General features: G+C 47.5%; 1 protein-coding gene across 2 annotated transcripts in view; it reads left to right on the forward strand.

Moving 5' to 3' along the window:
- The window catches only part of PIK3AP1 (phosphoinositide-3-kinase adaptor protein 1), a 113,710-nt gene that overhangs the window by 54,963 nt on the left and 44,094 nt on the right, over window positions 1-14,653 (forward strand). For both annotated transcript variants that reach the window (XM_045784979.2, XM_087862849.1), the window contains 5 exons: window positions 1,873-2,017; window positions 4,103-4,245; window positions 4,594-4,726; window positions 6,694-6,890; window positions 9,491-9,680. In XM_045784979.2, the coding sequence (XP_045640935.1) occupies window positions 1,873-2,017; window positions 4,103-4,245; window positions 4,594-4,726; window positions 6,694-6,890; window positions 9,491-9,680 (808 nt within the window). The remainder of the gene's footprint in view (window positions 1-1,872; window positions 2,018-4,102; window positions 4,246-4,593; window positions 4,727-6,693; window positions 6,891-9,490; window positions 9,681-14,653) is intronic.

Consider the following 14,653-nt stretch of genomic DNA (forward strand, 5'->3'; position numbering starts at 1 on the left):
TAACAGCCAAAGCATAATGTGACTAACATTTTCAGGGTGGGACCTATGTTAACAGGTGACTTGAATGTGATGGCCCAGTTGATGGGCCACTGTCATTTGAATTCTGTCATGGAATTGGTAGTTTTTCATTATCTTTCTTGATGAAAAATGTGTGATATTAGTTCAGAGCAGAATGCTCTGTTCTTCCCTGTGGATATGAGCCCTTTACTAAATTTGCCACTGTGGTGTCCTTGAGACAAGAGGGCGTGGGAGCCTTGGCAATGGGAAGTACTAGCTTCCTTGAACCTGTGAGTGGTTTTCCATGCAGTCTGAGGCCGCGAGGCGTTAGGCAAGGACTCCCTCCATGGGGATTGCAGACTGTGGCTAGACTGAGCTCATAGACATGTTTGGTTTAGATTGCACAGTGTTTTAAAAAATTAGGCACGAAAATCGATTCCCAGCTTCCTTTGAGTCAGAATCTGGTAATACCAGGCCTGAGGTGAGTGGCCGGGCCAGCAGCCCATTAGATGATGCATGCATCCCCTAGTTCACTGCTCCCACCACTCCCTTTTCTTTCTTCATGCCCACTTCATGCCCCTTCCTCATTGGCCATGCCTGTGTGGGCATTTCTGTTTCCAGGCTCTCCGTATGCCTTCCTGTCTTCCCCACACTCTTCTCGTCCTAAGACTGACTGGTGGGCGCCTGTGGGGGAGGGAGTTGGGAACTGAAGAACAGCGCCCTTTGCATGGCTTCCTGATTCTCCAAACTTTCGTTCTTTCTCTGGATCCTGGGGTGGCCAGGCTGGGGTTGGGTCCTGCTGTCAATAGAGAGGACATGCTCATTCTCTCTGACTCCCCATGCCACCTGCGAGAAGGGGCAGGCGGGACAGGGCTGGGCCTGCAGCCAGTGGCAGGTCCACCACAAGCACTTTCACATTTACCCTCAGCAGCCAGGGCCAGGCCTCTGCCTCACCTGTTGTGGGATGGTGGCCCTCGTCGTGGAGGGCTACTGTGAGGTCTTTATAGTATAATCTTAGGATGAACATTTGGGGATTAGCAATGACCAGAAATCTCTCCTTTCCCCCTGCTCTTTGGAAGGCTTATCCTTATCAGTTCAAGTCTTAAGAGGCCCATTCCCCCACTTAACCAGCACAGTAAAACAAGATCATCGCATGTGGCGGGGTGGCAAGAGGTCTTCAAGCAGGGTGAAATAGCTATTTGGGTTATTCCACGCCTGGGGAACATCAGTCCTCCCATAAGGTATTGGTGCCCATTCACGAACAACGTAAGCAGCAGAACCCAAGAGGGCTTCTCTAGGCTGGGATCTCTCACATTGAAAGGTGCATGTGGGTCACCCAGGGCTCTCAGTAAAATTCTGATGGTTCAGTGGGTCCAGGAGGGGCCTGGGATTCTGCACTTCAACTCTGCTTCCCATGCTGTCAGTCCACCAGCTGCCCGTCGAGTAGCCAGGCTCGCGTCAGAATAGTGCTTCTCAAACTCTGTGAAGACCCCTTTTATTTTGTTTTTCAAAATTCCCAATTCTGCCACACACCAATGCTTTTATAAAATGCCAAAAAAAAGGAATGCTATAAAAATGAAATAAAAAGAGGTATGAAATACAAGCCCCCGGATTTTAAATTATTACATTAGATTCAACAGACATAAAATTACTCCCATCAAATTGCTGTAAAGGTTGATAAACGTTCACTCTCAGTCTTTGTAACTTGTCTCTTTGGGACCCATGGCAGTCGTGCCCAGCACTGGACGGCAGACCCCCTGCTCTGGGGCAGCCTTACTGGATAGAGCTGGGGCTCGGGAAGCTGGGAGACCCTCTGCCAAGCACCCTGACAGGGCACCCGGGGGGGAGGGGACACTGACTGGTCTCCCGTTCCAGGTGGAAACCACTGTCTACGTCATCGTGAGATGTAAGTTGGATGAGAGGGTGACAACAGAAGCAGAATTTTCTCCTGAGGAGTCTCCCTCGGTCAGGGTGGAAGCCAAGCTGGAGAATGAATACACCGTTTCCGTGAAGGCCCCCAGTAAGTAGCCCCCTCTACCTCCAGAAATCAGGCATCCTGTTCAGGAAGAGGCCCACTCTTGCTTTCTTTTACCTGTCCTGTCTTTATTCAGCAACTGAGAAAAGTGACAGCTAAGATTTGGATCTGGTTGTCATATTCTATTTAAAGGAAAAGGAAGTTGCAGAAACATACATGTGCAATGCGGAAAAAAATGGATATTGTAGAATTTTTATCTTTGTGGAGTTAACATATTAAAAATTTTTGAGGGGTTCTGTTAGTTAAGCATCTACCTTCGGCTCAGGTCATGATCCCAGGTCCTGAGATGGAGCCCCGTGTCAGGCTCCCTGCTCAGCGGGAGAGTCTGCTTCTCCCCTTCCCTCTGTCCCTTAACCCTACTTGTGCTCTCTCTCTCTCACTCACACTCTCTCTCAAATAAATAAATAAAATCTTAAAAAAATTTTATTTTTGAAATTAGAGAAAAGTAGAAAAAAAGTCATCAGACTACTACTCTGTCTTTTGGTCTTTGTTCACAATTTTAAAAACAGAGTTGATTTCAATATTCTGTTTTTCTTGATATAATCTTATATTTATTCCCTCAGCATCCTTTTGGCCCATGCAGCTACATGGACTTTGTAACTTTCCATTTTATAACGTATTTTTTCTATTATAAAAGTTATGTGTGCTCAGTACTGAAAAGTTGAAGAATACAGCCAAGGTAAAGGAAAGTAAATAGAAAAATGCCCATATGCCCCAAAGGAAATCAGTGATTTCTGAATTTTTCTGCATCCATGTACATAGTTTCGTTTAGTCTCATAGGCCACTTTCGTTGCCTGGAAGATATCAGTGAGTATTTTCCCATGTTAATAAATATTCTTTTACAACATATAATGCTTAACGGTTGTAAGCTAATCCATTGTATAGATGTATCATAATTTATAAAACCAGTTCCTTGTGTTGGACTTGTATCTTATAAATCATCTTGTTTAAAGCTGCATCGTACTCCATTGAAAAGAAGTATCATCTTTTAATTTTTCACCTCCTCATTGTTATGTCATTTCATTTGTTATGTTATTTCATTTGTCATTTCTTATTGTCTTCTTATTGTTTTAAATTCTGATATTTTTTTTAAAAGATTTTATTTATTTCTTTGAGAGAGAGAGAGAGAGAGCACAAGGGCACAGAGGAAGAGGGAGAAGCAGACTCCCTTCTGAGTAGGGAGCCGGACATGGGGCTCGATCCCAGGACCCTGGGGATCATGACCCGAAGGCAGATGCTCAACCAACTGAGCCACCCAGGCGCCCCAGAATTCTGATATATCAAGCATCTTTATGCTTGCATGGGTTTAGGAGTATTTCCTCAAGATGGAATCCCTGAAATGCTGGGCATTTTTAAGGATCCAGAAAAATAGGGCTTGCTACTCCTATCAAGTTTGCCGTGTCATCATCAACACTAGGCATTATCGTTTTCAATATCTTTGCTAATTTGATGTCTTTTGAAAGAGTAGCCCATTGTTTTAATTTGCATTTGATTACTAGCCAGGCTGACTATTTTTCCATGTTCTCTACTTGTTGCATTTCCTCTTTTGTGAATCGAATGTTTGTGGTTGGTGTATTTTTAATTTTTTCTTTCCCCCTCAAAACCCCTTCCTGTGGTGGAGCCGAGGTAAAGAGCACATAGTCATGATAGCGGCAGAGCAAGTGAGTCAATTCTCCCAGCCCAGTGTCGTGGAAGCCCTAAGTCCCACCTGCCAGGATCTTTCCCACCTTGTGGCAGCCGCTGACCTTTGTAGAAAGTGCTTTAAGCTCACCTCTTCTTCCTGTTTGTCATGGTCCTGGGCCTACCGTAGTGAACAAAACAGATGAAAATCTTCCAAAAATTAAATTGCAGACCCAGTGAGGACAATTCCTCTGACTCAGAGGCCTCTCAGGTGCTAGTCTCCTCACTTCCTACTTCTACTCTTCCCCTCAACTTCTCTATCTCTACCTCCCAAACCTTTCTTCCAGCCCCCAGTTGATTTCTTTACCATTGAGGTGAATCCGTGGACACTTTCCCCTGGACCCTTGTTCTTCCCGGGCATATTCACGGTAGTTTTTTTCTTCTCTTCAGGCCTTTCATCTGGGAATGTTTCCTTGAAGATCTATTCCGGGGATTTAGTGGTGTGTGAAACTGTGATCAGCTATTATACTGACATGGAAGAAATTGGGAATTTATTGTCCAATGCTGCAAATCCCGTGGAGTTCATGTGTCAGGTAAGGATGGTGAAAGGAGGCCTGAAGTTTCTGGACATGTAGTTTCTGCACCTGGTTCTTCAGCTTCTCCTCTGCTGGATGGGAGATGACTGGATTGAAAATCTGACCTTCGGGGTGCCTGGGTGGCACAGCGGTTAAATGTCTGCCTTCGGCTCAGGGCGTGATCCCGGCGTTGTGGGATCGAGCCCCACATCAGGCTCCTCCGCTATGAGCCTGCTTCTTCCTCTCCCACTCCCCCTGCTTGTGTTCCCTCTCTCGCTGGCTGTCTCTATCTCTGTTGAATAAATAAATAAAATCTTTAAAAAAAAAAAAAAAGAAAGAAAATCTGACCTTCACTTTTGTGTTCAGGCCTTTAAAATCGTGCCCTACAACACAGAGACCCTCGATAAACTGCTCACCGAGTCCCTGAAGAACAATATCCCTGCGAGTGGACTGCACCTCTTTGGAATTAACCAACTGGAAGAAGAAGATATGATGACAAGTAAGTCAAAGTCAGGCCTCAGGACCGGCTGTGGGTTGATGCTCGTTCGTTGGTTTCAGCATCTACTCGCCCGGTGCGTGGACCTTGCTGGTCCCCGCTCTGCAGCTCATCCCTTGAGAATGATTCCTTCACTGGCTAGCTAGAGGGTCTTCTAAATTGTAAATCTGAATACCTTGACCTGCTTGCTAAAAACCCCTGTTCCCATTTGCCTTGTAGATAAAGTCCAAACTCCTTAACATGTTTGCAAGCCCTTGCAAGCAGGGGTTCCTGCTGCATTTCTGCCCTCATCTCTCTCTGCGCCATCCTGGGCTCTGCTCTACAGAAAGGATGAACTTCCTTCACCTCCTGAAAATTCTGGCCTGCCTCTTGCCACCTGAACTCATGGGAAGACAGTTTCTTCTTGTCCTCGTTGGTCGCTGTGCACCTGGTTAACTTCTCTTCATCTCTGCACGGCAGCCTAGGTAGTACTTCCTCAGGAAGACCTCTCTGAACCTTCCGTAGGTTCTGTCTCTGTGCTGTGGGCTCCCCTAGCATGGCGGGTGTCCTCTGTGCTAGTTCTCCTCAGCTGTGTCTGTCTTCTCTGCTAGGCTGTCAGCTCAGTGAGGGCTGAGGCAGTGCCTGGGTGGCTAATTGTAGGCTCGAAACAAACATTTGTTCAATGAGGGAGGAGCGGTCTCATGTGCACGTGTGACATGCTGGGAGCTGGGATAACCGCTCACGTGGGGATGGTGCCTGGTGGGCTGACAGGATGCCTGGTAGGGTGCTTCTGTGGATACCACTTTCCCTTCACGTTGCATGAACGAACCGGCTGCCCTCTGCCCGTGTCCCATAGCCAAGAGAGCCATAAGGATGGGGTTATACTACCCTCAAGTCTTGTTGCCTCTCCCCATTTTTCTACTGTAGCATGTTCTTGCATTACTTCCAGAGGTGTTAATATTCTCTGTTCTTAAACTTGGGGCTAAGGAAGGAGTTTTTCATAGCCTGCCGATGTGGGGTCCTGGGAACATTTTCAGACCCTTCATCCCAGGGATCATATCCTGGTGAATAGGAAGCTGGGTTTGTTTTACTAAAAAAAAAAAAAATCTATGCGTGGGTGTGTGTGTGTCTGTACATAAAAGTATATATCGGTCTATCTGTTTGTCACTGTTGGGTTTAGAAATCAACTTTTATGAAAACAAACAAGAGAAAGATTTGTTCCCAACTCCCCAACAGAAACATATTTATTTTTTTGGTAGAGTTTAACTTGCTGTCCCAGATATTAGTAGGCAGAGGGGGTCACAGGGATCCAGTGACCCAAAGGAGTACTTTGGGTCCCTTGAATCAGAGGGTTAGTGGACATCCTGCGGTTCAGGTGAGTTAGTACCAGCATTCAAAACCTGTCCTAAACAAAGAACTCACTGAATGCCATCTTATAATCCTCCCAGCCCTTTTGAAATAGTTTGGAGATATCTTCCAGTGCAAAATTAAGGGCCATGGGAAGGCTAATTAACATACCTAGGATTACTTGGCATACTTTATGGAATTTGGAATAAGAGCGAAGAAGATGGACTTAATTTTTTTTAAATCAGCACAAAGGAATTGTGTTAAAGTGTTGTGAAATTTGCAGAGAGGGTCAAAACATGATTCCTGTTATACTTTGTGGCTGTTACGTAAAAAATTACTTTAGAAAATCAGCATATTTTGAATTAGTGTTGTTTTTCAGGATTCTTTGATCCTTTTAGAGAAAGAAGGTAGAATATTAATTATTAGATTTGCTAATTAATTAACATATCATTTCTTCCATAATCTGAGGCAGAGTCTTCAGTTGTGCCTCAAAGGAAGCTGTCAGATCTTAGGTCAGTCAACCAAGAAGTAATGATTGAGTGCCTCCTGGATGCCATGGTAGGCTTGCCAGCTTTGTCTCCGTGAACAAGGGTGCTCATGAATTCATTTTTACTTGTCCATTGTTTTCCCGAACAATTTTTCAGATCAGAGGGATGAAGAGTTGCCCACCTTGTTGCATTTTGCTGCAAAGTACGGACTGAAGAACCTCACTGCCTTGCTGCTCACCTGCCCGGGAGCCCTGCAGGCATACAGTGTGGCCAACAAGCACGGCCACTATCCCAACAACATTGCTGAGAAACATGGCTTCAGGGACCTGCGGCAGTTCATCGATGAGTATGTGGTAAGGTCGAGGTGGGAGAGGCCCCAGGAATGGAAACGCACTATGTGCTCCTAGGGCTACCTGTTCACTAGAGACGGTTGGATTTCATCTCTGGCATGTGCCCACGTGCCTCTTCTCTGGCAGGGCCAGTATGTGTGGGCTTAAGAGATGTGCCCTGGAGTCCCACGGACCTGGGTTCACATTTCTGGGCCAACACTTGTCAGCCATGTGACTTTGGACAAATCACGTACCCTCTCTCTTTTAGTTTCCTCAAGTGTAGAAGGAAGATAATGCTAGTTCTGCTCATAGGGTGGTTTTCAGGATAAAAGGAAATAACGTATGTCAAGCACTGAGGTCCACCCTGAGAGAATTTACAGAGACATTTAAAGAGGAAATCCGCGGAAGGTTGATGCTGACCCCTCATCCCCACTCCCAGCCCCATCTCCAAGGCACTTTGGTGGGATGCTCCCAGCTGCCTTGTCCCCTGTCAGGTCCAGGTGAACTGTTAGGATGGATTCCTTCCTTAGCCACAAAGAAGCTCTGCACTTGAGGCCAAGTGTGAGGTTGCCCCTTAGGCTAATGGCCTATCTCTCTCTCTGAGCCTCTACCTGTCTTAAGAGAGCTGTGCCCAGTTTATTTGCTCATCTGGTTTTGGGCCTCCAGATCCTCCTTGATCATTGACTTCTGGGAACTGCTTTGAGTGTCATCTCATCCCGTGCTTAGGCTGTGCTCCATGCCCCAGTATCGCGTCTCTTGTCTTAGAGACTCCTGCCCTTCCTGATTCCACCCTTTTCTGGTTTTTCTTCATCTTCACGAGTCACAGGGGGACTCTCAGCCTCTTGCGTGGGGCTGAGACCTCAAAAGGAGCCATAAAGACAATCTAGTCTTGCTCTCTACCTCCATACAGGAGTGAGCCTACACTGCCCCAGAAACTTAACTCCGGGCTCTGTGTTTGACAGTCTGCAAGGCAGCGACTCACTGAGCCATGCAGGGGGGGCTCCCCACAGTCTTGGGGGTGATTAAGTGTGTTGAACGAGTGGGATAGCGTGAGTGTCTGTTTTGGGCATCACTAACATAAATGAGGCTAAAAGGTACTCACAGTCCGGGAGTATTTACTCAACTTTACTTTGAAGTCACAAATGTATAAAATACAGTGTATCATTTCCACGCCAGTAGTTTTTATTGGGGATATACTGTGTTCACGGTCATGACTACTATTTATTGAATTTATTTAATTGGCAAATGCCGTGTTTCACGTAATGCTCACCACAACCCTTGGCAGTTGACGGTATTGTTATCTGTCTTTAACAAACGAGGAGAAGGGCTTAGGAAGGCAGAATAATTGTGCCCAGGTGGCACTCTAGCAAGAGTGGAGATAGGACACGAACTTAGTTTGATGCCAGTGCTGGGGCTTGTTACTTTACTCCACGTAACAGGGAAGCGGAACGATGCCTTTTCGGTTTTCACAGAAAGTAGTCTGGTTCACATTTCTCATACCTTCTTTGCTCCCCAACCCGAATCACCTTTAGCCAGTGCGTCTTCAGCATTGCAACCAAAGGGTCCCTGCATGTTTTTATGACCTCTAAGAACTGTTCCGTTTCCTCTTTCCCCCACATCGCAACCAGATGCCAGACCTTGAGTCTCCCAACACTTCACAGCTGTCACCTGGGCCAGTCCTTCGGCCTCCTCAGGAAACCAACACACTGTGTCAATAGCAGATTAGCTCTCATGAGGCAGTGATGATGAAAATGAGGATTTTTGCGGGTTGATGCTGAAATAAGGATTGTGAAACACCGAAGTTTCTTACCAGGAAAAGTCGTGTAGAGTTTCAGAGAAGCCAGCTTTCTGGCTTCACCACCACAGGGAGGAAGAAGGACAGGGGCAGCCTGTCTGACTGCAGGGCACTTCAGCCAAGACTATCTCTCCTCTCAGCACACAGCGTATGAAACCAAGGGAGACACTTGTGAGCAGCCTGCTGGAAGGAACAGGAACTAGGCAGTGAGCTGCTGAGGGCCGTCTGACTACACATCAGGGCAAGAACATCTTAGCTGCAGTCCTGTTTAGCCCATTTGGATTTCCATCTGATTGGTCAGTAAGGGTTACAGCCTTGGGGATCATTTGTTTCCTTTGGAGGAATCAGGGTGTAGTAGGAAGGTCAGAAGGCAGGATTCCACGCCCTTGAGTAAGGCACTAGGTTTTTCTGAGCTGTGGTTTTCTCATATGTGAACTAGGGAATATTGCAGCTTTCTCAAGCAGCTGTGGAAAGGATGACATGAGGTAATGTATAGGCAAACACCTGGCATCACACCTGACCCATAATAGGTGCCCATAAGAAAGTCTTTAATTTGTGACCTCTGCTCATGGGACATGTAATGCCCGTCTCTTGTGTGCGTGACTGTGCTTAGCGTTGGGAGAAGATTCAACGGTTAAAACAGAACACACAAAACAAACAGACCAAGACTTGGAGCCTGGCCTCCAGGAGCTTTCGGGCTAGTGGGGCAGCTGAACGCTGACCCGTGTGAACCTTTCCTCTTTGCCTGTCCCAAGCGCGCCGGAGGCCTCCGTCTACCCAGAAGGCCAGAGTGTCTCCGGGCGCCTGTGAGTCCCGTCTTCTCTTTCAGGAAACTGTGGACATGCTGAAGAGTCACATCAAAGAGGAACTGATGCAAGGGGAGGAGGCTGACGCCGTGTACGAGTCCATGGCCCACCTCTCCACAGACCTGCTCATGAAGTGCTCCCTCAACCCCGGCTGCGACGAGGAGCTGTATGAGTCCATGGCCGCCTTTGTGCCTGCTGCCACCGAAGACCTCTGTAAGTCGCACAGCCCAGTTCCGCCTCCGTCCTTCTGCTGACACATGGCTTTCTTCATTCTCGGGGACTGTGGGGGGGGGGGGAGGGAGGGGGGAAGTCCCTTGCTTACCCCCACCCCACCCCAGAGAGATGAAGATCCTGTTTTACACAAAGTTAGAGCTGTCATCATGTGCTGTGATAAGCACAATCCTTCTCCAAACTTCCTCTGCTGTGGCTGCCGAGGGACTGGAAAGTGTAGGCAAGGGCCTGGAGGTCAGAGTCGACGGAGGCATTGCCTTGTGATCTGAGGGGCAAAGTCCGTGGCTCTCAGCCCTGTCAGTCCCAACGGGCCCCTGTAGCGAACATTGCATGATGCCCCCCCTTTGGTACCCTGACATGCCATTCCTGTATCATCTAACGTACCTACATGTGAAAAGATAAGAGAAGTGAAAGGAGAGGAAGGGCTCAGTATGCCTGTGTGTGAGAACGTAATGAAACAGCCGCAGGCACCTACACTCAGAGTCACTGCCAACGTCATGGCCTCAAATGCTGACCGGCCGACGCATGTCTGTTGTATCGGCGACTCGCATACCGCCAGCAACGTTGGCGCCAGTGCCCGGATTTTCCTAAATGGTAAATGATTCTTCACACCCTCCTTTCCATTTTCATACTAATTGAATTCCTGGAAAATTCTGTGCGTTTTAAAACCCTGCAGAAATACAAGTTGTATTTGTATATGAAGCAGTTTAGTTTCTAGGCTCAGAAATTTATAAGCAGATTTTTTAGGTTAGCAGTAACCTAACTTTAATAGATTAATATATAATAAACTTATTTCTAAAATACCATATCTTTAGGACAGGATTTTTCTTGTAAATTGCTTAACAAATTTTGCCCATTTTTTGCTTAACTTCTTTTTACCAATGGTAAAAGTAAGACATTCTTATAATAACTCGAAACAAAGAAGAAATGTGTAACTGAGTTATTAGAAGTCCATATGAGTCTACCCAGAACCAACCCATATAGCGCTCCTGATAGTTTGGTGGGGATATTTGTCCATATTTTTCTTTGTACCTGCTGATATTAAATTAAGAAATATATACACGTACATATGCACAGATATGTACAAATGCACATATATGTGTAAATATATATATCATAAGCAGCTTTTTTTTAACCTATATGTGACTAGTGAAATATTTGGAAGTCACGAGGGGCACAAAACACTTCATCGTCCAGGACAGCACCGCACATGGCAGACTGTCTGCATCTTTCCCGCTTCTGCTAGTTGCCAGGACGGTAGTCTCCCCTTATCTGAGGTCTCTCCTGTGGTCAGCTGTGGCCCAGAAGCAGAGGATCCTCCCTCTGACCTGTCTTCAGAAGGTCACTGCTAGCCTAACTACGTCACAATGCCTGCATCATTTATCTCATATGTAAACGTTTTATCGTCTTCTGTCGTCACAAGAAGGGTAAGTACAGTAAAATATTTTGAGAGAGAGAAACCAGGTTCATATACCTTTTGTTACAGTATATTGTTATAGTTGTTCTATTTTGTTCTTAGTTCATCTCCTACTGTGCCTACTTTATAAATTAGGAACTTTAGCATAGGTATGTGTGTATAAGAAAAAATATAGTATATGTAGGGTTTGGTACTCTCCGTGGTTTCAGGCATCCTCTGGGGTCTTGGCATGTAGCCTCCGATGATAAGGGGAACCATTGTAGGGTCCCTTCTGTCATGACAGCCTAAAACCCCTCTTAGATTTTCCAGGCCTCCCCTAGAGGGCAGTGCCGCTGCCCTAGAGAACCACTGGTCTAAATAATGTTGGACTTCAGTGCACAGTGTTGGAGCAGGAGGACCCGCAATGGGCCCTCAAAGAGCCTTTTTAATATGTCGCTACCGTTTGCTATGCTTACCGTTTGCTAAGCACTCTGAAACACTGCCTAAAACTTAGCCCTCCTTCCCTCTGGGCTGTTCAGCAGATTCAAGAAAGGCAAGACAAATACCCATCCGTGTACCAGCTTTATTGACAGAGGGCTTTCCGGAACGGGCTGGGTTGAGTATTGCCAGCCTTCAGCCTGAGAGGAAGAGGGGCTCTGGGTGCATGGTGTAGGGGGGTGGGCTTGAGTTCCCTACCCATGAACAGAAGAGCAGGTGCCAAGCAGGTGCCTTGGAGTAGGGGTGTGGGCAGGTCCGGGGCCAGAGGCAGACCCTGACACAGCAGGGCCTTTGACATGGCAGCCCCAGCACCTGGAAGCTGTGGTCCAGTTGTTAGGTGCTTGCTAGTTCGATTGGCTGCCCGTCTGGGAGCGGGGAGAATACGGGAAGGCTTGGTAGAGCCTCCCTTCCTGCGCCTGACCGGGAGGACTGGAAGTGCTGGTAGAAATTCTTCCCCAGTGAGCCACGACCCAGCAGGGGGCTGAGGAGAGAAGGCGTCCTTCCCGCATCTACATCCTCTATCTTACTGACTCCTTCAAGCCTCATACGAATGCTCTGATGAACCCGCACTTCACAAATGAGAAAACTGAGTCACAGAGAGGTTGAGCAACACTCCCAGAGTCTCACGGCAGATAAGTGATAGAGCTCGCATTTGAGTCTCTAGGACCATATTCTTTATTCCCAGCCAGAAATCTCCATCGAATGCCATAAGTGTGAGTCCTGGTTTCTTCTAAAGAAGCCATCTAGCCGCCGCAGCCCCGCCCCTGGCCTCTGGCCGCCTTGGCACCTGCACTCCCGTCTCTCTGTGGACCCAACAAGCTTTTTTGGAGCCTCTACCGTGTTTTAGCTGCTGGCCGCTTCTGGGTGTTGGGGTGACAAGAGGGACCAATACACTGTCCTTTCCAATGTGGACAGAGATCCATTCACAAAAGAACATTTGAAGGACAACTGGTACCTACTTAGGAAGCCCAAGACTGTGTATCAGCATTTCTGCCCCACGTCCTTACTGTGGGGGAGTTGAGCGGTTAAAGAATGCCCCACTTCACTCGCTGTTTCGTGTTGATGCAGAGCCCTAACACCTGTTATCCCCTTGGACGCTCCAGCCCAGTGGAAAGCTGCGGGTTATGGTAAAGGCAGCCACAGCACAGCAGTGAACCTGTCCAGCTCTTCCCAAGGCAGTGGAGGGCTATGGAGCGAGCCTGGTTTGTGGCTGCTGGTGACATGTAAGGTTACATGGGGTCAGGGGGATTCTGCTCGCTCTGGACCTAGGAGGCCACCAATAGGCAGGCTGTAGAATTTGGCTGCTTGGTGGATGGGGAAAGGAAGCTCACTGTATTTTTCACTTGCCAGGTCATATAAACTCTGAATTTTCTGATTCTAGACCTGATTTGGTTTGTGCTTCTGTCTCTGTGGTTTAATCTTGAGAAGGAGCCCTTACCTGTTGGCCCAGGAGGAGCAGGAACTTGGACCTGGGGAGGAACCTTTCCTTTTATTAGCAGTGACTCTCTAGGAGGGAAGGCAGTCTAGTTTATAAACAAGCAGGACAAATTGATAAATCTGAGATATGTATTTGCAATACCACCCGGCACAGTAATGACTTGTAACATTTGCCACCCCTTTCCAGTAAGCAGACTGCTTTTATCTCATCTGTTATTTTGTCCAAGTGTCCTCAGGCTTAGTGGATAGAATTAGCTCCATTTCACAGGGGAGAAGACTAAGGCTCCAAAATTTAGTAGCTTGTTTAAGTCCCACTGAGGGAGAACTGGGTCGGGAATCTGGGTCTGCATGTTCCCGGGGACAAGTCTGTCTGCCACCCCAGTGGGATAGAGGACTCTCCTGGCCTGCCCTCCTAAGATCTGCATTTGCCAGCCCTGGGAGGGACACTTAGACAGGAGCTCTTTCTAAGTGTCTCAGTAGCCACGTTGATCAGTGCCACCTTTGTTACCATGGAACCCTCGAGACTGAAAGTAAATGTGTTAAGGAGTGTAGGCTCTGTTCATTCCCGCCTTTGTTCCCAGGACGAGCATATGGAGTGCAGGCTTTAGGCCAGCTCTTTACCACTTCTTTGGACGTCACCCAACTGTGTTGGGACGAATCTGCCTCTTTCTGACTTGAGTTTTGGAAAAGGCTTGGGAATGAGGTCCCCTTCTCCAAGGGGAATCCAGACAACCACTAAGTGGGAAGGTTGTGAGAGAAGCGGCCCCTGTGGAATGAAGGGGGGGGGAGGCGTGATGTTGGCTTCTGACCCTGAGAGCTTATGATTCCACTCCAGGCTCTCCTTCCCCTGAAGTTGCGTGGGTGTACACACACACACACACACACACACACACACACACACACACACTCACGCACACACTCTGCCCCTCCCACTCAGGTCTTTAGTTTAGCTATGCTGCCACCAGGTGGTAAGTCCATGTCTTTGTTATCAGACCATCAACCTTGCTCCCAATTCTCTTGAGAATTTTTTGCTTAAGACAGATTTAAACCATCAACTTCCTAATTTTACTATATAAGAAATAAATCTCTTTATCAAGGGTAAGTGTATGCAGACACCAAATAGAAATGAAGGCTGTCCAGGGTTGAAACCACCCAGGGGGGCGAAGGGAGCCTGAAGGCCCTGGCTGACTTCTCTTACTTCTGTTCCTCCAGCCGTGTAGGAGCTGTGTCAGGGATGTGGGCACTTGGGGACAGCATGCTGGATTAAATGTCTTAAAAGCTAATAAGATAAAATGCCTCCCACCGGCAGTGACCTTGCTCCATCTGGACCTGGATGGCCGTGGGTCGCGCTCTCCCTGGGGGCACTGCAAGCAGACGGCTTGGCACTCTGGTTATGTACAAGCTTCTCTGGTTCCTGGCTCCCACCTCAGTTAGGAAGCGTGTGTCATCCACAGTGATGTGTGCAGTAAGCGCTCAACCGTTTCTTGATTTTGAGAGTACCAGAAAATAGAAAGTCGTCCTGGGTTTTGTGGGGTGGAGTTTTGTTGACATTCTGGTGCAAAGACTTTCCTGATAGGTGGTGGTGAGACATCTGTCAGACGGTCCAGAGCGTGGGATGTCTTGG

Source organism: Ursus americanus, chromosome 6 (genome assembly GCF_024610735.1).
Source record: "Ursus americanus isolate L20-20 chromosome 6, mUrsAme1.1.p, whole genome shotgun sequence".
Lineage (NCBI taxonomy): Eukaryota > Metazoa > Chordata > Mammalia > Carnivora > Ursidae > Ursus > Ursus americanus.